This window comes from Mauremys mutica, chromosome 11 (assembly GCF_020497125.1).
Source record: "Mauremys mutica isolate MM-2020 ecotype Southern chromosome 11, ASM2049712v1, whole genome shotgun sequence".
In the NCBI taxonomy this organism is placed as follows: Eukaryota; Metazoa; Chordata; order Testudines; family Geoemydidae; genus Mauremys; species Mauremys mutica.
This window is the reverse complement of record NC_059082.1, coordinates 76,950,353-76,973,961: the sequence shown is the minus strand read 5'-3', so window position 1 is coordinate 76,973,961 and position 23,609 is coordinate 76,950,353. Positions and strand designations below refer to the sequence as shown.

Below are 23,609 nucleotides of genomic sequence, written 5' to 3'. Positions count from 1 at the left end.
CCGTTCCAAATAGGTCAGGATTAGAAGAGCAGATCGGGACTAAGGTTTCTTGGCACGGCAGTGAGGGGTCCTGCTATTGGAATAGCAAGTGAGGCTGTAGCTCAGGATTCAAGTGCTCTGTATGTGGAAGTTTACAATGCTCCTGCCTTCATTCCACATGGGTTGATTCAGTCTTATTAGCCCCTCACTTTCCTGCTCCTTAAAAATTCACCAATTTACCTCCCTGAACTGCCGCAAAAGTGTGTGTGGCTGAAAAGTCCTTCACTCACCATCTGCAAATGGGACCTGGGGAATGGTCAGGTGGATGATGTCATGGAATTTCCCTCTTTCTGATTCCACATCAAAGGAACTTGGGGGTGGTGCTAGTTTGGCAAAGCTGTCGAGACCTTCTCTTCTGTTCCAAAGGCAAAGTTTTCTGACAAGCTGCGTTTGGAAAGTGCTTCATCCAGCTGCACAAATATTCAGCATATGGGGCTGGCGGGCTGCAAATCTGGACTGAAATCGAAGCATTGCTGGAAGAAAAATGTTCATCTGTAGGGGAAATATTAACCCCCCCCCAACCCATCAGCACCCAGAAATACAACATAAATGTGTTTACTACTACTATGGCAACCCTGTGTTTTATTAGATCTGGATTTCTGTCCACACTCCCTGCTCACAATGCACCAAGGAAAGTGAGGTGCAGTTTCACGTCTTTAAGGGAGGGCCAGGAAAAGGCACCAGCAGAATGCAGGGTTGGAGTTTTGGATTCCTGACATGGCATCCTGTAATGGCTCCCCAGCCACTGTGGGAAGGGAAGGCACCAGTGTGAATTTATATTGTCTCCAGTGCAGTATCCTTTGGAGACAGACTAAGGGGCAGGTGGATCCTGGCCAAGATGATACAATGAGAGAAGAAAAGAGAGAACCAGCTGAGTTCTCCTGTACTGAAGTGAATTCAGGGGGTTGCAGTTACGGCCCTGGAGACTGCTGCCATAAATTTAAGCTCGGGATTAACAGGAGGGGTTCAGCTGGGCAATGGATGGCCAAGCTCCCCCGTCAGTGTGTCTGCTCTGCACTCTGATCTGGAGTGGACCATCTTTGCTAGGGAACAGGAGCTCTGTCTTGTGCATTCATCCTCAGGCCTTTTGCTGTGACTGCCAGCACCGGTGACAGTGTCAATGTGCTTTTTGCGATGTGGGTATCTGTGCTCTAAAATAAGAGCACCATACGCACCAAATGGACTCAGATGGGAATAGTTTCTCTTTCTGAACCTCTGTCTTAAAAGAGCCATCTTGAGCTGTCCAGCTTCTCAAAGTCAAGCCAGATAAATGCGCCTTCAGCTTTAATTTCACTAGTGCAATGGGGACATCAAGTGGCCAGGTAAAGTAGTGCAAGTTGTGCATACTTGTGAAAGTCCCAAGGATGCATCTGCTACCTGATTTTTTTCCATTTGAGAGTGACTGTAAGAAATAACGTAGGCAACAGTTCTCCCCCAGGCCAGCTCTTCTGCCGCTCTTTGAAATCGTTCTCACTGTTGGGCGCCTTCGCAAGACAGCAGTGTAAGTTATGCCGCCCAGTAGGGAACTATTGCTGCTACAACACTGTTAATCAAGAGTTCTGTATCTTTTATAGCGCTTGCCATCCAGGAGCCTAATGCATTTTACCAATATTGCTAAATTAAGGCTCATGTCCTTCCTGTGAGATCAGAGAGGAGAACGGTCCCCCTTTTACAGACCGAGGTGCTGAGGCACAAAGAAGCTGTGATTTGCCCAAGGGCACACAGTGAGTCAGTGGAAGAGCTAGAAATAGAATCCAAAACTTCTGGGTCCCAATCCCACGCTGTAACTACTAGCCATGCTGCCTTTGCAGTAACTAACAGACCCAGTTTGGAGCCCTTTGCTCTGACGCGTTCCATTGCTGTCTTTGTCCTTTAGGTTCTAAGGAGTCTCTGTTCTCTTCTACCATCACAGCCAGCGAGGAAGCCATGACGGTGCTAGAGGAAGTGATCATGTATACTTTTCAGCAGTGCGTCTACTATATCTCCAAGGTATGTGCACCCCCAACACCTCCCCCTCTCTCCTGCTAATGCACAGCCTAATCCAGAGGGTGAAGAGGAGCCTTGTGCTGATGGTGTCTCACTGGAAATCAAAGGGGGATGACGGGAGACGGAGGGGAGAAGTCTCCCAACTGAGCACCCGTGTCTGAAATTGCCCTCCCTCTCCATCCTGTCCTGGGACAGCAGGTTCTTCTTTCTGCTGAGTTCTAACAGATATACTGGTTCCTGCAAGCCTCCTCTGTATTAAAAAACGCTGGTCTCTAGGATGCAGTGCAAGAAATGCTGGCGCCAGGGGATTTGACTTTCCCTAACTTTCCTGAGTCACTGAAGAGGGTCAGAAACGACTTTTTGAGGGGTCAGGAATGATCAAACAGGTTGAGTTTTTCAAAAACCACGTCGATGTTTTAGGGTGGCCCAAGTTATTTAGCTGTTGTTTTTTTCTATTACAGCAGCGCCTACAGTGCTCAGCCAGGATCAAGGCCCCACTGGGCCAGGCATAGCACAAACATGTAGTAAGAGAGAGCCCTTGCCCCAAACAACTTGCAGTCTGAATAGGTAAGACAGACACAGAGCAGTAGACTCAGACTTAGGGGCCGGGGTGAACTTCCCAGCTCAGCTATAGGCTTGTGGCCTGACCTTAGGTGAGGCATTTGATGTACCCTGTAAAATGAGGACGATACGTTCCTAGCTCTCAGGTGGGTGTGAGGATAAAATCCATTAGGGATTACGAGCTGCTCGGATGCTGTTTACTAATATGAGCCCCCCATTTCCCTAGTATGTGAGCGCCTCAAGATCTTTGAAAGATGCTACTACACTGTATAAGAATCTAGATAGCAAACTGGGCGAGTTTTAATACCATCACCCTAGCAGGTGATTGGCAGTGGGGGAGAGCTGCATGTCAGGTCCCCTGAACTGATCGCAGTGAATTTCTGGCAGGTGAGAGGTCCCTGAAGCATGAATAGTAGCACTGTCTCCTAGGGAGGCATTCATGAATGGCTGAGCTCAGGCCGCCCGGTCACTTTCAGGACCAACCCTTGTTCTCTCTCACTCCGCCTTGTAACTTTTGGATTCATTTTCCTTTGGGCTCAAGTGTCCCAGTGATGGTCACAGCCCGAGGAGAGTGTGAAACTACGACGGAACAGTTCTCTGCATGGCTGACGACTTGGAAACAAGGGACCGGGCCACAGGAAGCCAGGGAGAAATGTGTGGCCCACAGATCAGTAGGAAGAGTTGTGGGGATAGCGCGTCCAGACTTCCTCAGCTCGTTTGTGATTTACTGTACGGTAATAGCCCTGGGTATAATGAATTGATTCATGGACATGATGGAAATATTCCTTCTGGACTCTCTCCGTTAGGCCCCTGGAGTGAAATTTTATTGCGAGTGCTCATTATGGAGCGCTGAACAGTGTGGGCAGTGTGGGCACAGAGAAAGGCTGCTTGTGTCTGCAGGGTGGGGACTTGTTTCCATTGAAAGAGACGTTAAACTTGACTGATGCTGCTGCCTTTCCACCAGCTCCCCCTGCCAGGTCTGGTGATTACAGACTTGGCCTCTCGCTGGGAAATGGACTATTTTTCTTCTTGATTCTATTTGTAGCTCTTTTTTTCCCCTCGGTGGAAAGATTGTTCCACTATTCCAGCAGCCTCTCCCCCTGGCTGATTGGTCGATGCTTATCCTGTCTCATTTGCATACAAGCAAAAGCTTTGATTGGACACTGCTTTTCAACCTTCCTCATTTACACAAAGGAAAGTGTCTCTAACTGGACTCTGCTTTTGTCTTCTGCCTTTTTTTCATAGCACGTGTATTAGATCTTCAGTTACCATGTGGGTGCATGGAACGGGCACATTCCTTTCACTTAATATCTACAGTAGTTTGTATCTCACATTCCGTTTGTTCCCCAAAACAGACCGAGACCAACTGACCACCATGTATGGTGTTAAATTATTGCTTAGGGACAGGGCCGAGCAAGCTTGCAGGTCACAAGGGATTAGTCCGTGAGGGGGCAAGAAATACGCCCTTCCTTGTTTGAGAACAGCAGGGCTTGAGCTGGTTATGGGATCATGGAAACGAGAGATTCAGAAGACCGTGTAGGTCACCATCTGGCCAATGCGGAATTGCTTCCCACAGTAAATCTCCAGCGCTTTGAATCCTGGACTTGTGTATTTCTTGTCTCCTCCTGTCCAGTCTCTGTATGTATCTCTACCTGCCCTCCTGGAGTGTAACCCCTTCCAGAGTGAGGGCCAGGAAGGTTGGCGGGCACCATCCCAGTTGCCTGAAGAAATACGCAGAGTCGTGTTGATCTACCAGGCTACGCTGGACCTGCTCCACCAGTATGAAGTGCACCCTGAAATAGCCTCACAGATGTTTGCCTACCTCTTCTTCTTCTCCAACACTCTGCTCTTCAACCAGCTCATGGACAAAGGTGAGTGACCTTGGGACCAGGGAGTGAGACATTTGTGGGAGGGGCAGGCGTTCCCAAAGACTGGCCTTGTCTGCTTTGAAGACCTTTTTGTGTTTATTCATTAACTAGAGGAACAGACTTAAAATGCCCCAGTATTGCAGCCGGCCAGGCTATGAGATGAGGATCGGCCAAATGTGGAGAGAGATTTTACAGCATCTGTTGGGATGTTTTAGGATGTGAGGGGCTTGGACACACCTGGAATTCTGCATTCAGCAAAGAAGTCTTGCTGTCCTGTTACCTAAACTTGTGTTAGGCTACTGAGGCCCCATGCGTAATTCATCAGTCTGGCCCCACTGCCAGGGAGAGGCCCCCAGACTGGTACTGACAGCAAAGCAGCCAACTTGTTTCCTACCGGGGATAAGGATGCGTTAGAACTGGACTTAAGCTACTGAGTCCTTTGTTTAACTGGTGTCATCAGAGAGGTGGTTAGGAATAAGTGTCACTTTCAATCAGTCAGAGCCCTGTTTCAGCGCTAAGCCTGGGGTGGGGGCGTGAGAGAGAGCAGGCCGGGCAGGACTCTGCCGGGCTAGTAGCAATGAAACCTGTGGGAGCTAGAGTCTGGGTGGGGATGGGGCTAGAGTCCAGCCACTGAGGGCTTTGTGACTTCACTTCCCTGACTCTGAGGGACTCCCTGGATGGCAGCCTGTGCGCTCTGCTCTCTACGTGGACCATTGGCTCAGATAACAGCTTAACTCGGGTTTTAACTTCTGTTCCCTTGGCTTGACCCTGCCTTTACGTTTGCTATCTTGCCCGAGACTGCTGCCTTTATCGATAACGCTCCATTAACCCCTTCTTAATGCCTTGATGTTCACTGGGCTACCATTGTTCATGGGGATGGGTTCAGCCTGTGTTAGCTCTGTCCCCAAATTCACATACCACCCCTCTACTCTCTTGCGCTGGGGCTGGTACAAGGGCTGCCATTTTCATGCTGAGCGGAGGACAGGGCACAGGCTGTTAGTGGAGTTTGTTCCCCAGCACCGCCTGATTGCTGTGCCTAATAAAACATTGCCTCCCACTTCTTAACTGAGGCGAAAATCTTCTCCTTAATTAATCCTAATTATCGCAGAATTCCAGTTGAACTACAGAGCATGTGATACCTGTATAAACTCCAGCAGCACCTCCTTACCGCCAGGTGTATTGCAGCTAATACCATATGAGTTAATAGGAGTTGGGGGCTTAAAGAATTAACCTAATTTTGCCACTCAGCCCTGTCAGGCCTCTGTCCCTCTTCCTGCCCAGCTCCGCCCCACTTACAAACAGAGTCTCTGTGGTGAGCAGCAGGCTCTGCCAGCGCGGCTCCCTCCGCCGTGTCTGATGGTCCACTAAGCACGAACAAAAAGTGGAAGGGAAACTGTGTGCTCCAGTGTGGGCTTTCCTGCTAGCTGTCCGCACCTTTGCAGTGCCAGTGACTATGTTGTTGAGCCACAGCCATGACGGCCCCTGGATTTAGAGCTTTGTCATTGTTGTTGTTTCAAATATAAGGTAACTTTAGAAGGTGCCAGGCTGTCAGTTCAGGAGACTGGACTCCTCCATTTGGCCCTGATTCACCAAAGCACTTAAGCACATGCTTAACTTTAAGCATGCCAGTGTTCCTATACCTGTTCTGGGAAACACGTAGCTAACTCCCATTGAACTCCATGCAATCAACTCGTCTTGCAAGGTTTTACCCAACTTCTAAGACTTTTTTGCCAGTGTGACTGGTGGGGATTTCCCGAGAGCCACTGTTTTCATAGACTCTTGGATGCATCAAAACTGCAGACAGAAAACCGTCCCCCATCCAGTATTGGACTGGACCTGCAACCAAACCCACGCTGACTGCAAGCTGCTTGGGGCAGTGCCTAGGATGGCGAGTAACGCCTGCTCTGAGATTGCGGCCCCAGGTGCCACCACAACACAGATAATAAAAGCCTCTCTGAGCTCGGCTAAGGCAAGGGAGCTCCATAGAGACCTAAAAATAACAATAATATCAAATTACCATGGCACACATCAAATGGATTAAAAACTGGCTAACTGATAGGTCTCAAAATGTAATGGTAAACGGGGAATCATCATCAAGTGAGTGTGTTTCCAGTGGGGGTCCTGCAGGGATCGGTTCTTGGCCCTGCACTATGTAACATTTTTATCAATCGCCTGGAGGAAATCATAATCACTGATAAGATTTATAGATGACACAAAAACGGAGGGAGTGGTCACCGATACAGAGTGATCTGGATTGCTTGGTAAACTGGGCATAAATGTAAATGTCTACAGCTAGGAACAAAGAATGTTGGCCATACTTACAGGAAGCAGTGACTGAAACAGATTAGGAGGTGTAGGGGATAAGCAGCTGAACACGAGCTCCCACTCTGACACGGTGGCCAAAAGGCTAACGGTGACCCTGGGATGCATAAACAGGGAACTCTCGAGTAGAAGTAAAGAAGTTATTTTACTTCTGTATTTGGCATCATAGGCACCAACTTCCCCGCTGCCCCGTGGGTCCGCGATCCCCCCTCCCACGGCCCTGCCCCTGTCCCATCCTTGCCCCGCCCCAATTCCACCCCCTTCCCCCAAGTCCCCGCCCCTGTTCCTCCTCTTCTCCACCTCCTCTCCTGGGTGCGCCGCGTCCTTGCTCCTCCACCTCCCTCCTGGAAATTCCTACGTGCTGCCAAACAGCTGTTAGGCAGCGGCCGGGAAGCCCTGGGAGGGAGGGAGGGAGAGTCGCGGGGATGCGGTGCGCTCAGGAGGGGGAGAGCGGGAGGAGGCGAGGCAGGGGCAGGAGGAGGCGAGGCTGCCGGTGGGTGCAGAGCACCCACTAATTTTCCCCTGTGGGTGCTCCAGCCCCACAGCACCCACGGAGTCAGCACCCATGTTTGGTGTGATCGCTACTAGAATACTGTGTCCCGTTCTGGTGCCCACAATTCAAGAAGGATGTTGCTGAATTGAAGAGGGGTCAGAAGAAAGCCACTAGACTGATTAGTGGATTAGAAAACCTGCCTTCTAGTGATAGACTCAAGGTGCTCAATCTATTTCGCTTAACAAAGAGAAGGTTAAGAGGTGACTCGATCACAAATCTGCCCGGGGAACAAATAGTTAAGAACTGGCTCCTCAGGCTGGCAGAGAAAGGTCTAGCACAATCCAATGGCTGGACGGTGAAGCTAGACAAATGCTGTCTAGAAATAAGATGCACATTTTTGACAGTGACGGTAACTAACCACTGGAACAGTTTACTCAGGGTCGATTTTAAAATCCAGATTGGATGTTTTTCTAACAGACCTGCTCTAGGAATTATTTTAGGGATGCTCCCTGGCCTGTGTTATCCAGGAGGTCAGGCTAGGTGAGCACAGTGGCACCTTCGGGCCTTGGCATTTCTGAAGCTGACACATTAGTGAGGCCGGCAGGGCCCAGCGCGTGGGTCCTGCGGAAGGCGGTTTGCTGCAGGAAGCACAGAACCTTTCGAGATAGAACATCCAATGGGGAGCCCCAAGCCTGAGGCTTGTCCGCCAGCGTTACGTGTTCCATGCAGCCTTCGGCATCGCTGGAAGAGCAGCTAGATTTGTGTCCAGGCAGCGGGGGTTGCAGTATAGGGCACATGGTCCAGTGGGGTGATGGAATTAGGACCTGGATGAGGCTAAATTAGCCCTCGGTCCAACACACTAGCGCCCTCTGCTATAGCACGGCGTCGCGCTGCTTTAATCAGCATGGGCCCCATCCTGCTCCCAGTGAAGTCCCTGGCAAAGGGGCTATGGACCCTCTGGGACAGGATCAGGCCCAATACCGCCAGCAGAGATGGGCTCTACACCCAGCGCAAAGTTCCTCCCAGCCTGCCTGGGTCAGGTCTGGTGTCGGGGCGGCGATGTGAGGGAAGGGTCAGATTCTGGGTCACACTTTGGGGCATGGGGAAGGGGGCTCAGTAGCTCCCAGTGTTACCCGGGGTTCTTCCAACCCAAAGCTCTTGGTAACTTTACTCTGTGCGAGGCGGTGTCAGGAAATAAATCAGGGGAGACGCGGCCGTCCGACCGATAGATGGCTGGCACAAACAGGACAACACACGAGTGCTTTCACTTAAAGCTAAACTTTACTTAGTCTCAAGCACTTACACCGTCCCCAGCAGGTTACTAAAACACCCCCAACCCTTGATAATTACCAAAGCTGAGTGTGGCTTTCGAGTGATACAGCGGCAGCCCGTCTGCTGCTGGGGAACACAAGATGCATCCAGAGGGAGAGGCCAGTCCCCAAACGAGTCCCACCTATCTCAAGCTTTTTCCCCTTCTTTATACATTAGTAATTAAAGAAACCTTGTTAAGTAAGCAGTTTTAATGATCGAGCAAGAGGTTCCTTCTGATTATTGATTAACCAGGTGTGGGTCTTGCCAGCGCCTGCAGCCTTGAGACCCCAATAGACATTCCTGAGGGTATATCCTGCTCTTTTCAAATGCCTGTAGCAGCAAATTTAACACATTTCTGATCAGGGAGGACGTGGGGTCAAGCTGCCCTTTCGGTGGTACCCTAAATCCCCCTCCTCTCCTGCCTTGGTCAAGCTGAGACTTGCTTTTAACAGCTTGCTGACTAGGCTGTCTTTAACAATAAGACATAGTGGTTTCAGGCACTTTACCAACGTCTCCCCGTACACCAGTGTGCAGGGCGGTGGGTGAGGCTGAGGCTTGGCTCGCTGCCTATCAAGGTCAGCACTAGCTTTCAAATGTTTGTGTCCGGAGTTGATTTCCTGCACGTGGGTGCTGATTAGAGCAGATTAGAGTGTGAAATCCTGCTGTCCCCTGGGACAGCCGGCTTCTCGCCTGGGCCGTGCTGTGCGCCATGCTCTGCCTCCTGTGTTCTCAGAGATGGGCCTGGCCTCAGAGCCCCAGATCATGGGGGAAGGGAAGTGCTGGGTCACCCCCATGCAGGATCATGGGGGGAAGGCGGAAGAACCCGGCCTGCATTAGAACCTGGATCTGAGCACTGACATTGTGCATCTCTCGCAATAAAACCCCAGGGTCAGCCACTGCCGTTTCTGCTGCCCCAGCTCTATGGCCTGGCGTTACCTGGGTGCAGCTGAGGAGAGTCTGGGGAGATTAGGTGTCTGGCTGACAGCAAGCTCAGATCAGTCATTATCTGATGGATGACACAGAGACATCCCCCGTGCCCGCACTGCGCTGGGAGAACGGGACAAGGGCTGTGTGGAGAGCTGCCTGCCGTGCACAGGCCAAGCGGGTGAATCGGTTTCTGGATGCAGGGGTGTGTGGAGGTAGAGGTGGAGTCCTCCCCGCGGGCAATACAGGAGCTCTGGGATAGCCTCCTGGGGCCTCTGCAGAGACTCTGGCTGGGGAAGGCAGAGGCTGCAGATTAGGAGACGTTTGTTTAAATGGTAGCGTGAAAAAAATGTTTCCTCCCTTCACCACAGCCCCAGGTTTTGCTCGTAGGAGACTTCTGCACCTGGATATTTATCTGTATCCATCTGAAATGTGCTGTGTGCAGCTAGCCCCTGTCATGCGGCAGGCTGCCCAGCCGCTTCAGAAACGTTACACACAGCACAACTGAAATGCAGCCACCTCTGGGGAGAAGGCTGGCAGCTAACCTCCAAATAGCACCCTGTACAACAACACTATGCTAAGGCACTTCCGAAGGATGCCCTGGGGGCTCTAGTGTCCACACGGAGCAGACGGAATCTCACTTCTCGTGGCCAACGTTTTGCTGTGCCCAGCACGCGCGGGCGTCTGTCAGAGCAGGGTGAGCACGTGCAGCTAGGCGAAGTCCGGCGCTGTAGCACCCAACATGCAGGCTCTGGCTGGAGGGGGCTGCTTTCTGCCAGCCGAGTGACTGGGCTGGCTGACTTCTCCTTGGCTGAGCGTGTTGGTGGGCTGGACAGAGCGATTGCCTTCATGCTGTATCTGTGCCAGGGAGTGGAGTCGGCATGTGGCTTCTGAAGCCTGTAGCTGTCTGTATTGTGGCAGGGCCGGGCGCCTACTGCAAGTGAAGTTAAAGCAGCGCTGCATGTGGCTGTTCATTCTCTCTTCCCTGCCGTGTCCACAGGCTCCTCCTTGGGTTGCTTCCACTGGCCGAAAGGAGTGAAGATCCGCGCCAGCCTGCGGCTCCTCCTGGAGTGGATGCGGGGCGTGGGCTTCGGGCACCTGGCCGAGCAGTTCTTCAGCAAGCTCTCCAGCGTGGCTCACCTGCTGGCCATGCCGAGCTCCCAGCTGGCGCAGGTGAGACGTGCGTGGGCTTCTCGGCCCAGAGTATCAGTGGCCTTTGGGGACCAGATCCTTAAAAGCCTGTAGCTGCCTAACTCCCATTGAATCCAATCAGATCCCTTGGAGGGTCTGGGCCTGCAAGTGGCAGGAGACCTCTTGTGAGCATCATGGGGATTGTTTGGGAGGGCCAGTTATTAGATGGGGCTCCCCAAGCCGGTGCGCCCCACGCTGAGGGGTCAGCGCCCCAAGGCAGGGAGCCAGAAGGAGCACAGTCTCTTTCGTGTGCAGCTTCCCTCCCTTTTCCCGTTAGAAGCATCATGGGACATCAAAGGCCTGCTCATCAGAGCAGAGGGTGCGGGGAAATCAGTGCCATTTCCCTGACACTGGGCCAAGATGGGAGATCCCTGAGGTAGGAGTGGCAGGCAGGGTTCCCTCCAGAAATTGCACTGGCTCTGACATGCCAGCATCAGACACACGAAATCTGACTCGGGTCCGTTTGGGTGACTCTGATCCTTCCCACAGAATGTGGTGTCGCTCTCGGGCCAGGCTTTCAAACTGGGCCTCTGGGCGGCACCTTTGCAAGCTCCAAGCAGGGAATGGCTCGATTGCCGCAGACATGCCCACACCTGCTGGCTCTGCATGCCGAACGGGGACAGCCAGCTTGGAATATGGGGCCTAAGGGGCCGATTTGCGGGAATGTATTTGCCCCCCAAAATCCGGGCTCTTTCCCAGGAAATGGGTCACCTTGTTTCAAAGCCAAACCTTGGGGTGGGGGGGCAAATCCTCTCGACCAACAGCTGCCCCCATTTTGGTAGCAAGCAGCAGCATGAGGCGTTGGGAGCCATGAGGTAGCATTTCAGGCTTCCTGTGTCTTACATCCTGTCCTTGGCTTCAGTAGGCAGCTCACGTATTGGAAGTAGCAGCGACGCACATGCACAGCTGAGCATCAGTGGTGCCCTGTCTCTGAGCTGCAGCTGTGCCTTCACCCCAGGCTCTCCAGACCCCTTAGCATGTCGCTCACTTGCTGAAGAGCCATGCTAAGCTCATTCCCTGTTGATAAAACTGCTTCACTCCCTGCCATCTTCCCTGTGCACCGTCCGGAGGCCTTCACCCCAGCTCTCTCTTGCTTTGCTCAGATGACCTGGCCATTGCTGAGAGCCGAGTTCCCCACGCTGAGTCCTGCTCAGCTCCATCACATCCTGACTCAGTACCAGGCAACGTCCGATGTGGGGTGTGTCGCGGCCTGGCAGCCCTGGCAGGAGGACAGCCCTGCAGCCTTCAGGACAGGTGAGCGCACAGCGCTGGTGCGGCTGCATTGCACTAATAGGGGTGTGAATCTGTGCCCTCAGTAGCACTTCTGTTGTGATTGTCCTGTGTCCCCTGCACTCCTGAAGGGCAGTGAAACCTGCACGAGGATCCTTCCTGGTAAGTACTTTTCTCAGACCTGCCAGTACAGGTGGGTTATCCTGAGTTTTGCTGGTCACGCGAGTGTTTTCATTGGGCTTGTAACCTCCTGTGCTTTACAGGGCTTCCCGCATGACCATGGACAGCCACAAAGAACTACGGGCCTGTAACATGAGGGGCTCCTTGAACTGCCCTGAGGCAAAGGGAGTTTGGGCTGAAGGCTGAGCCTGGTATGGTAGGGACTAGAGAGCCTGGCCCCCATGTGCTGCTCTACCTAGACGCGCACCATGAGCTGGGGCTGCACTGTCAGCCTGAACTTGGGGTGTCCTGACGCTGGGTTGAGCCACTCCAGTGCACGTCTGGGTATGCCAGGCCACGGGAGGGGGGGCTAACAATGGGGCGGAATCACAGTCTTCCCCGACAGATACAGGGGCCATGTGACTCACCCGGTGGGTGAATGTTGCCTGTACCTGTGCTATCAATGCCATAAGGGTATTTATATCCTCCCCTTACCATAGAGCTGAGCACCTCGCAGGCTTTAACATTCTGACAGTACTCACCCTCATTGACCAGCCAAGGCTCCGAGTGACTTTGACTCACCCGGGGCAAGCGGTGGAGCAGGGCATTGCGCCCAACTCTCTGAAGTCCCAGGCTGGCACCCTAACCACTAGACCATCCTTCCTCCACTGGCATGTACCCGGACATACTGGGCTGTGACATGGGAGGGAGTCAGCACTTTCCCCAGGGCCCAGCAGCAGGCTCTTGGCTACTGGAGAAAAGCGAGATCAGGACACAGTGAAGTGGGTGGCAACTGATCAAGGAGTGCAAGAGACTGGATTACGGCCCTTCTAGCAACAGCTACAGGACGTAGCGGGGACGGCCCCAGAGCAGCGGATCTGAGACGCTGTGGAGCCCTTTTCTAAATGACACAGGGACGGGAGGGGATAAAGGGGCATGACCCAGGGGAGCTAAGCAGAGCGCAGGCATTACCTAGCCTCCTCTGGAGGCCAGTTGTGTGGGGTTGTGACCTAGAGGATGCTGGGATTGGTCCCCATGCAAATACTTGGCTTGCAGGACCTGGGGAAGAGCAATGGCTCCAGTCCGGGAGCAGGGCCGGGGCTCAGGCGAGGCACATACCAGCACCAGCTTCCCTCTGTGTTTTGCAGACGAAGTGCTGGAGTCCTTTGATAACCACCCGCCCATCGTCCTGCCAAGTGGAGGATTTAAGGTGGACTTGGAGGTGGAGGCGCTGGACGATAATGTGTACCGGCATCTCCTGTACATCCGTCATTTCCTGTGGAGTCTGCGGAGCAAGAGCCCCCACGCAAGTGACTTGCCAGAGTCGGAGCCCCTGAAGGTAGCAGTCACTGACCCAGGGAGAGCATTGTCCCTGCTAGCCCTCTCTTGGGGACATCATAGCTCCCTGGCCATCCTGCACAGATCTGCCACGATCTCACCTTCTCCTCCAAGTCCCATGCGCTTATCTGCCAGACCATACTGCCCATAGCTACCCCCTCCTCTTCGAGCCACGCTGCCGCCCGCCGCCCCCTCCGCTTCGATCCGCGCCGCCACCCGCCACCCCTCCTCTTCGAGCCACGCTGCCGCCCGCCGCCCCCTCCGCTTCGATCCGCGCCGCCACCCGCCACCCCTCCTCTTCGAGCCACGCTGCCGCCCGCCGCCCCCTCCGCTTCGATCCGCGCCGCCACCCGCCACCCCTCCTCTTCGAGCCACGCTGCCGCCCGCCGCCCCCTCCCCTTCGATCCGCACCGCTGCCTGCCGCTCCCTCCCCTTCGATCCGCGCCGCTGCCTGCCGCTCCCTCCCCTTCGATCCGCGCCGCTGCCTGCCGCTCCCTCCCCTTTGATCCGCGCCGCTGCCTGCCGCTCCCTCCCCTTCGATCCGCGCCGCTGCCTGCCGCTCCCTCCCCTTCGATCCGCGCCGCTGCCTGCCGCTCCCTCCCCTTCGATCCGCGCCGCTGCCTGCCGCTCCCTCCCCTTCGATCCGCGCCGCCGCCTGCCGCCCCCTCCGCTTCCATCCACGCTGCCTGCCGCTCCCTCCCCTTCGATCCGCGCCGCTGCCCGCCGCCCCCTCCGCTTCGATCCGCGCCGCCACCCGCCACCCCTCCCCTTTGAGCCGCGCCGCCGCCTGCTGCCCCCTCCCCTTCGATCCACGCCGCCGCCCGCCGCCCCCTCCCCTTCGATCCACGCCGCCGCCCGCCGCTCCCTCCCCTTTGATCCAGGGCCGGCTCCAGACCCCAGCGCGCCAAGTGTGCGCTTGGGGCGGCATTTTGCCGGGAGGGCGGCAGGCAGCTGCGGCGGACCTCCCGCAGGCATGCCACCAGAGCCGCGGGACCAGCGGACCCTCTGCAGGCACGTCTGCAAGAGGTCCCCCGGAGCTGCGGGACCGGCGACCGGCAGCGCGCCCCCTGCGGCGTGCCGCCCTGCTTGGGGCGGCGGAATTCCTAGAGCCGCCCCTACTTTGATCCACGCCGCCACCTGCTGCTCCCTCTGCTGCTCCCTCCACTTAGATCCACGCCGCCACCTGCTGCTCCCTCCGCTTCTGTCCTATTAGCCAGGAGTTACTGATTCACATGTTCCATATTCTAAGCCCCTCATGCCTCGCTGTAGCTGAGCCCAGCAAACATGCCCCTGCTCTCTCTCAGTTTCCTGGGCAGTGGCTGACATTGCCGCAGTGGCCTCCACCGCTCCCTGGGACTTGTTAGTCCAGTCCAATTAGCTTAGACTTTATTGGGGCAAGTGGCACCATTTTCATCTGACTGACGAGTTAGAGGGAGGGGCAGGTAGCCAGGAGCCTTAGGCAAGAAGTGACCACTAGAGGGAGGTGCAATAAAATCCAGGGGAGATTCAGCGAGAAGCTAGGCCAGGTGAATCTCTGCTTCTCTCCTTTCCTGTAGGATGTGAATGTGCTACATTGGAATGGAGGGTTCGTTGCATCCCTGCAGAATTTCCCAGGTTTCTCCCATTCCCCACCGCCGGCCCTGCTGGGAATTGTACTTCCCAGCAGCCTGCGCTGGGCATTCTTTAATGGCTAGAGCAGTGGGGCTCAGCAAGGGGTCTGGGGCCCCTAGGGGGCTGCGAGCAGGTTTCAGGGGGGCCGCCAAGCAGGGCCAGAATTAGACTCGCTGGGGCCCAGCGCAGAAAGCAGAAGCCCCACCACCCAGGTGAAGCCGAAGCCGGAGCAATGTAGCTTTGTGGGGGCTCCTGTTGCATGGGGACCCAGGTAATTGCTCTGCTTGCTACCCCCCGCTAATGCTGGCCCTGGCTTGTGTATGCAGAAAAGCAGTGGTTGTGGCACAGGTGGGCCGTGGAGTTTTTATTGCATGCTGGGGGGGAGCGGGGGGCTTAGAACAAAAGGAAGAACACGGGTCAGCAAACTCAGTGACTGTGGACAGTGCAGAGCTCTGGTTCCCTGCAGCTGCCCTGCAATGGGTTGCGTCTGCCATGTCTGCTGCACTCCTGCCTGGGATATTTATCCTAAGCTCCCACCTGCATCTGCTTTGGGAGGGAGGCGCGTGCTGACTGTACAGGATAAAGGAGCCCCCGCTGCATTGTTTGCCAGGTGGCTGTTGGGCCCTAGAGCCTGAGCATGAAAGGAGGGAGCCCCTCTCTTCACAGGCTGAGCCCAGGAGGAATCCTGCGTTAGTGCACGGCCCCATTTCTGCAGGCCTGTGATTGTGCCAGCCAGACCAGTGCGACCGCCCAGACTCCACGGGCCGTGCGCCTTCGGCTTTGCACCAGCCCCGGGCGTTTCCTGGAGCTGGGGCTGCCTTGTGGGCCGCAGGGGCTGGGAAGCCCTAGCGAGCTGATAGCTCAAACGAGCTGCTGGGCGGGATTAGCCCCGCTAATCCCCTTGCCTGGAGGAGGGCGGGGAGGTGTGGAGAAAGGACACAAGGTCGTTAGCAAGGAGGGGGAGGGAGGTGCCAGTTTGCAATGCGGCCTTTCCCTCCTCTGTGCCCTTCCTGTCTCGCCCCCGTAGAAGTGGGGAGTACGGGGTGGCTCTGGGCTCCAGGGAATGCCCCTCCCCCTCCAAGGGGTGTAAACAGCCTGGCCCGCTCTCCCGTCCACACGCAGGCATTTGTGGGGTTACTGTTAATTAGCCAATGTGTGTAAAGTGCCGTCGGGGCTCAGTGTCGCTGACACCCCTCCCCTGCGGCACTCCCGGGGAGGGAGCAGTTCTCGGGCGGGGAGTGACATGAAATCCCCCTGCCTCCCGCTCTGCAGCCAGCATGCACATAGCGAGCTCCTGGCCATTGCCCTGCAGCTCCCCTCTGCAGCAAGAGGAGGATGCCGGGTTACCTCAGATCACCCCCCCACTCCCAGCCGACCCCAGAGGGTGCCTGGAGGGCTCTGCGTTTGGAGCATTTCCTCGACGTCCGTGGCGTCTGCCCCAGTGCTGGGAAAGCGGCTGGTGTGTAAAGTCTCGGGTTGGTCCTGGTCCTCGGAAACGAGCCAGCAAGAGACTGGCCCTTGCAGAACCTTGGACCGACTGGGGGTACCAAAGAGGGGAGCAGCGTAGTGCCATGCCAGCGCCGCCTGGCTGAGGGGGAGTGTGGGCACCAGGCAACGGGGAGCCTCGTCTGGCAGGATATGGGCCTGGCTCAGACAGGAGAGGGCCCGGTGTCCTGCTTCCACAGTCGCTCTTGGGAGCTGGGCTGCTAGCACTGCATGGAGTGAAGGTGCCTGCAAAAATGGAGAGAGGAGAGTCATCAGATGCAGGTTGGGAGCTGGAAAAGGACAGGGATTCCCCACCCCCGCCCCCTTATACACATGGGATCCCTCCAGTCTGTGCTGGCACACAAGGGGTGCATCTAAGGCCTGTCTACACAGGGAGATGTACCTGCTATCGTTGCAGCACGCCAATGCCCGAAGGGGAGCAAGAGTGCCTCTTTCCAGTCTAGCTCCTGCTGCTTGGGCAGGTGTCCGCACGGGGAGTTATACCAGCGTAACTAGAGCGTTATATGATGCTGGTAAATTGCCCCATGTAGACAAGCCCTAACTAACTCCTAATCACTAAAGCTGTGGGACCCACTGATGTAGCGAGACAAATCCAGGGGTGAACCTGCACCTGTCTGGGCAATGGACCTTACTGAGCTGTGCCTCCTGCGTGGCGGCGCGACCACAGACAGGCTGGCTTTACCTGGGGGCGGGGCGGGCTGTGGTCAGGACAGGAGATGAGGACTCAGAAACTTTGGGGTCTCTGCCCAACGCTGACGTTGCCTCCTCCTGTGACCCAAGTCATTTCCCCTCTCTGGGCTCTGCTTCCTCGTGCTGACTCGTGGGGCTCACAGCCCTGCCCCAGCCCCCGGGAGGGGTCACACTGCTGCACGTTTGCCCCAAATACTCCCGAGTGACGAGGTCACCTCCCTGCCCCCGTGGAGGTCAGATACCCAGCTGAGGGGTAGCCTAGCTGGCTAGAGGGGCCAGGCTAACGCTCAGTATTTTTCTCCCTTTAAAGAAAGACGTGCCCACCAGCCACAACACCCCCGAGGTGCCCGAGGACGCACTCACCTTGCCAGCCCCGGGGAATTCCTTCGGCCAGTTGGATTGCAGACGCCCAGGAAGCTGTGCTGAAGCAGAGGCTGCTGGGAGCCCTCCGCTCCCCACAGATATGAGCAGATCCCCCCGAGACTATTACACCAGTGAGACACAAGAAAAACTCAAGCATCTGCCGCTGCACAGCAGCCTGGGGAAAAAACCCCTCGCCAAGGCCAGCATCTTGCCAGTGGATCCCTCCTGCTTACTGACCCCTCCCAATACGCCTCTGAACTTTGACCCTGGAAGCCCGGAATCCCCTCAGAGCACCAGCTGTGGGAAAGTCCTCCAGGACCCCAGGAAGGATGGACTCAATGGCACCAACGCCACCACCCCTGAAGGTACCGCGAACCGTTCCTGCCCTCAAAGCCCCAGAGCGCTGGCTTGCAATGTCAGTTCCCCTAGGGACCACCCCAAGTGTCCACCCCAGGAGAACAGACTGGGGTCAGACAAGCCTGGCACCAGGCGGACAGAGCATAATCCAGCACCACTGGTTCTCCATGGCCTGGCCTCCTTGCTTCTTGCCACAGGGGAAGGCTTCATGGCTTAACCATCAGCAAGGCGACGATTTTGTCATGCAAATGGTTAGTCAATTTCACAGCAGAGGTTATGTGGGAAAAAACCCTATTGTCACGCAAGGGTCACGGCCCAGGAGTGGGAGGGCCACCCCGCACTCACCCCACCCCAGCAGCTTCTGTCCCGCGGGGCTGGGTCCAGCGCCCTGCTTCAGTCATTGAAACCCTGTGGGCTAGGTGGCAGCACCAATCAGCTTTGGTGCAGCCGCGCCTCTGCCTCCATCGATGGTGGGGTGGACGGAGGAATCAGAATTGTCCTGCGACCACGTGAGTCGCAATAGCTGGAGTGGGGCCGAGGGCTGCAGGGGTTACGACCTGCATGAAAATTCACAATTACCGCGAGCAGCGTGACCTCTGCGCCACAGTCTAGCCTGACCCATCAGGTGAGCAATCCCTGCGTGCCCTGGCCCCAGGCGAGGTCACCTTAACCTTTAGCGTCCCAAGCTAGCTACAGCGAGCTCCGTCCCAAAGGCCTGGCTGCTCCGGGGGGGCACTGAAGAGCCTTTGATGCTTTCTGTAAGAGCAGGCGCTTTTGGCCAAAGCCGCCGTTTCTCTTCCTTCCTGCTCTCTGCCATTAGCCAGTGAGCTACCGCCCTGCAGCCTGCCAGTGGCTCTATGTGCACAGACTGTGAAGTGCCTTTGGGATCCTTCAGGTTCAGCGTTAAAAAAAAGACAATGTTATTACCCTGCTCCCAGGAGCAAGCAGAGGCCTCGTGCTTCCATGTCAGATGTTTGCAGGGACTCAGTGGGTGCGTGGCAGCTGCACCTCCTGACGAAGTAGCGGTTAATTGGTTCGAATGTGTGACCCAGTGTCCAGTAGATGGCACTGAACAGAGGTAGGAAGGTGTTTGCGAGAGACCTGGGCATCGGGGGGCACGCCTGAAACAGCAGCTAGTTGAAAATCCCACACTTTGCACATATTGGCAGCTGCGTTTCTCATGGCCAATGGCAGGGTGATTATGCCCATGTGTTTATTTTTAAAACCCCAGTCCCTCCCCGCCCAGCTGTGAGCCAGGAGAGGAAACGCAAGGCCAACAAATAGAACCCAGATGTCCGTCCGACCGTGCTAGAGCCAAAGCACCACGCAGAGCTGGGTGGATTCCAGCCGCTGAGCCACAGGAGCAACACTCCAGGAGTGTTTTATAAGGTCACTATGGGGGCCAGGAGGGGAAGCCAGACTCTCCTGGCTGACTGGGCTCCGCCGTATTCATGAATGCAGAGTGGAGTCATGGCCAGCTTGAGCCTTCATTGGCGTCACCTACCAAGCCGTAGCCAAAAAATTTCAGTTCTGCAAAATCCAACATGCTGGAGGAATTGAACGGCCTTTCTTGTTCTCGTGCCACCATTTATTCGGAGAACGCTCCTGCCGCTGGAAAAAACTTGCCTATTAACTCCTGGAACCCTGCAGAGCTGTTTAGGGCCAGATGTTCATAGGGGTAGCAACCCAAAGTGTCATTTTGTGCCCTCAGGATTTGTGCATCCTGGTTTCTGTATGTGCAGACATTCAGCCGTGGTTGGGCAAGCGGCCTCTGCATGAGCACAAGCCAAGGCCTAAAACCTTATCCAAGAATCGGTGTGAGGGCAACACTTGGCCACAACTGGAGAGGCCCCTTTGAGCTTTTAAGGCCAACAGGCTCTGGAGTTCTCCAGACAGGCCAGGGGAAGAGGGCAGATGCTTTCACCAGCCAGCCTGCCTCCCCCAGGCTTGTCCACGTTATTGACCAATGTCTGACGTTCTAGACTGACGTTTAATGGCTCCTGCAGCCACCAGGCTCTCCTCTCTGGGCCGAGCCCCTCCTCGGGAAGCATTTTCTGCCATTTTCACTGTCTGTCCCCAGCTGTCGGGGCTGGTGCTAGCCCACTGCAGGCCCTAAGCAGGAATATTTTGTCCCCCCCCCAACACATACAAATACGAGACCCCCTTGAGTTGTTCAAAGCCCTAAGCAATTGCTTAGTCTGCTTATGCCTAGTGCTGGCTCTGCCACTGCACTCCCTGAGTGTCATTGCATGGGCAGTTTGGCAAAGAGTTCTCCTCCCCCACCCCCACCGGCCCGACAGGTGTGCTGCTGCCAGGCACAGAGGCACCCCAGGGAGCCTGGCTGATACACTGCTTATTCCAGCTGTGATTGCCGGTGGGGCAGGAAAGGGGGAGCTCCGTGCAGAGAGGCGCAGGCTGGGTTGGGTGAATAATATTTGTCTGTCCCCCTGAAACACCATCTCTTTGGCCCCAGGATGTTCTCCGCTGCCCTATGACTATCCCACGCCAGCTTCCTCCAGTCGCAGCTCAGCCACGGATGATTTCTGCTACGTCTTTGTGGTGGAGTTGGAAAAAGGGCCCATCGGGCTGGGGATGGGACTGATTGATGGCTTGGTGAGTACATTCCGCTCTGCCTCGCAGAATAGTTAGACCTGGGCGCGTGCTGCAGGGAATGTATTATATGAAGATGAAAAGTGACCTGTAGAGCTAACGCCGGATGTATGTCCTATAGGTAGCCCAGGCTTCCTTTCCTATGAAATCTGACCAAGTGGTTGCTTGGATTAATCTCTGAGGTGAATGCAAGTGCCATGATCTCTTAGGTTATACTGATGGAGCCCAATAAGGCCCTGTAAGAAATCAGACACCTGCTAGCTCAGACCTAGCTGTAATGCTTATATCAAAGCTGCCTCAAGGCCTGCGGAGAATCGATTACATTAGATATGCCCAACGTGCTTGCTAGAGTCCTTTGCGGAAGAAGATTGCAAGACTAAGGAAGGCCTTTCCTGCCCCATCACAAGTGACAGGTGAATGTAAAAAAAAAAAATCTGGCTGGATGCTGGCCCTCCAAGAGCTCATTGCTGAGTAGGAATGAAATGGTTTGTCCTGCCCTGCATTCACGGCCCACGCTCAGAATAGCCAATGCTGAGTGCAAGCAGAAAAGTCACAGGAACGTCCCTGCTCTCATGCACTAGGGGTTGCAATCTGGTTTAGTGCAATGGGTCAGTGTAACCGGGGGCTTTCTCAGCAGTGCATTAATCTGTAGAAAATAAGGCCTTACCCCTAGTTCTGATTGTAGTTCATGTGCACTCAGGGAGGGAGCCTTGTCCTGCCTGGCTTGTTGATTGTTCTTCTCCCATAATTAAAATGAACAAGGGAAGTGTGGCCAGCAGTCTCCTCTGCCCACCTGAAGGTACAAACCGGGCTGAGGGCTGCCCTACTTTCTGCTTGGATTAGCGCACTCCCGTAGCCCAGGGCTTCAAACACCCAGCTTGCTACTACGACCCCCCAGGAGGTCCATGGGTAGCAGTAGATGCCAGGCCCTCAGAATTTCAGCCAGCTCCTTTTCCTCCTCGCGCTGCAGCAGCCTTGCCCTGGCATTTGGAGACGCTTGGCCTGTTGGTACTGCAGAATTCTTGGAGCAGGTCATGAGACTCCCCCTGAGCGCACAAAGGAACTAGGGCACGTGTTTGGCATCTTCTCAGTCTGTAGGAATGCATAAGCTGGGGGAAGTCACTGATCCTAGGCCTCCCTCTGTAGGTGGTGGGGATAGACTGCAAAATCTATTTCATGCACACACAACTAGTGTTCGCCTTTTCTCTTGTGACGGCATCTGCACTTGGAAAATGTTCTACAAGCGCCTCACCATTGCCCACATAGATTCAGCTCTACCAGCATTAGCAACATTGGGAACCTTTGCGTAGCTGGGGCCTGGGCTGCTACAGGTGATCAAAAAAGCAACCAAAACCCACCCTACACAGGGCGGCACCATTTTCAGAAATGCCAAAGTCCCATTTTCAAAAGTGACTGACACTCGGGAGCTTATTGAAAGTCAGGGGCCCTTAGCCCCCCCCCAAAAGCAACTTCAAAAGGGGACTATGGCACGTCCGTTGTTCAGTTGCTTTTGACAATTGCACCCAGTGTCTTGTAAGCCTGCTCTGAGCAGGAGTTTGAAATGCCTGCAGCAGCTAGTAACCAGTGGACACGAAGGCTCCCAACACTGGCGCCCCAGAGATGTCGAGTCCGAGAAGCTGTGTATCCCTTTGCCTTGTGCAGAACCTGTCTCCCCACTGCCCTGGTACTGACTGTTGTTAATTGCTGACAGCACACCCCTTTGAATGCTCCTGGCATCTACATCAGGACCCTCATCCAGGACAGTCCTGCAGCCTCAGATGGCAGACTCTCCCTAGGAGACCGCATCCTGGCTGTTAACGGCACCAGTCTGATTGGAGCAGATTATCAGAGGTAAACAAAACAAACAGCTGAGGGGGTGGGAGGCTTTGAAGGCAGTGATGGATGTTGCAAAACAGCAGGCCTGGCCCTACTGGAGACTTGGCCCAGTACTCAGCGGCGCAGGAGAAAGTCATCGCTACCCTTCTCCAGCAGCTGCAGGCATTTTAAACTCCTGCGCAGAGCAGGCTCACAGTCTCCTAGTTGCTCCTAGTGATGCCTGGGCTAGTAGCAGAAGGGAACGTTCTGTACCCCAGGGAAGGCAGGAGAGCCGCCACGTGGGTAGCAAAGTGGCATCAGCAAAGAACGTTTGTGAGAGAGCAGGGGAGACAGGAGTTTCAAATAGCTACTGCTGGCAAAAAGTGTGTGTCTGGTGAAAGATCAGTGCCCGCCTGCCAGCCTGGGCACGTATTTCCCTGCCCTGGAGTCCACCTGCTAGAGCGGGACACACTCCATCCCTGGCCACCACCATGCCAGTTGGTCCGACCCTTTCAAGATAACCCCTCAAGTGGCGTTTCGTTGAACGGTGGCCCAGTTAGAGGGAGCAGCAGCCTCTGCAATTGGGCTGGCCCTTAGAAAGCCCCAGCGTGAGCCTCGGCTACAGGGGGACGTAACTTGACTAGAACAGCTCTGGGCATTGCAGGAAATGCTTGTTGCTTATAAGTGACGTTGCTCTGTGGGGTCAGTGCAGGCTGCGACCCTCGTGGGATTAAAAACAATTCCAGAGGAGAAATAACCTCTGCTGGTAGCCCTGAACATGCAGCTGATGCGTGTGTCTCCTGGAAGCAGGCAGTGATCCAGCTCTCGGGTGGGGTGGGGGGAATGGCAACTTGTAATGGGAGCAAGGAGCAACCTAGTGCTGAGTGTCACCGTGAGGGCAAGCAGCTGGCTGCAGCCCAGCTCCAAACTCACTTAATGCTTCCGGAGGTGAACAGAGAGATATGGGAGCTGGACAGCAAGTGTAAGGGGGAGAGATGGGATAGAACCCGATTGCTCGGGAGCTGGAGGAGGTTAGAGAAGTGGGGGAGATGAGTAACTGTAAAGCCCCCCACCCGCCAAGTAAACCTCAACAGCAGCTCCCCCGAGGAACGCAGTGAAGCCTGGTTTTTGGGACCTTGTCTCTAAAGCCTGCCTAGCACTTGCTGTGCCAAGGGCCAGTGGGGGGTGGAGCAGAGGGAGAGCCTCCCACCGGACTGCCAGCCCAACCTGGGCGC

At 55.3% G+C, this 23,609-nt stretch overlaps 1 protein-coding gene across 4 annotated transcripts in view; it reads left to right on the top strand.

The window, feature by feature from the left end:
• The window catches only part of RADIL (Rap associating with DIL domain), a 74,761-nt gene that overhangs the window by 47,139 nt on the left and 4,013 nt on the right, over positions 1–23,609 (top strand). For all 4 annotated transcript variants that reach the window (XM_044980095.1, XM_044980096.1, XM_044980097.1 and 1 more), the window contains 8 exons: positions 1,916–2,028; positions 4,220–4,457; positions 10,505–10,677; positions 11,799–11,949; positions 13,233–13,423; positions 17,540–17,957; positions 20,423–20,562; positions 22,271–22,410. In XM_044980095.1, the coding sequence (XP_044836030.1) occupies positions 1,916–2,028; positions 4,220–4,457; positions 10,505–10,677; positions 11,799–11,949; positions 13,233–13,423; positions 17,540–17,957; positions 20,423–20,562; positions 22,271–22,410 (1,564 nt within the window). The remainder of the gene's footprint in view (positions 1–1,915; positions 2,029–4,219; positions 4,458–10,504; positions 10,678–11,798; positions 11,950–13,232; positions 13,424–17,539; positions 17,958–20,422; positions 20,563–22,270; positions 22,411–23,609) is intronic.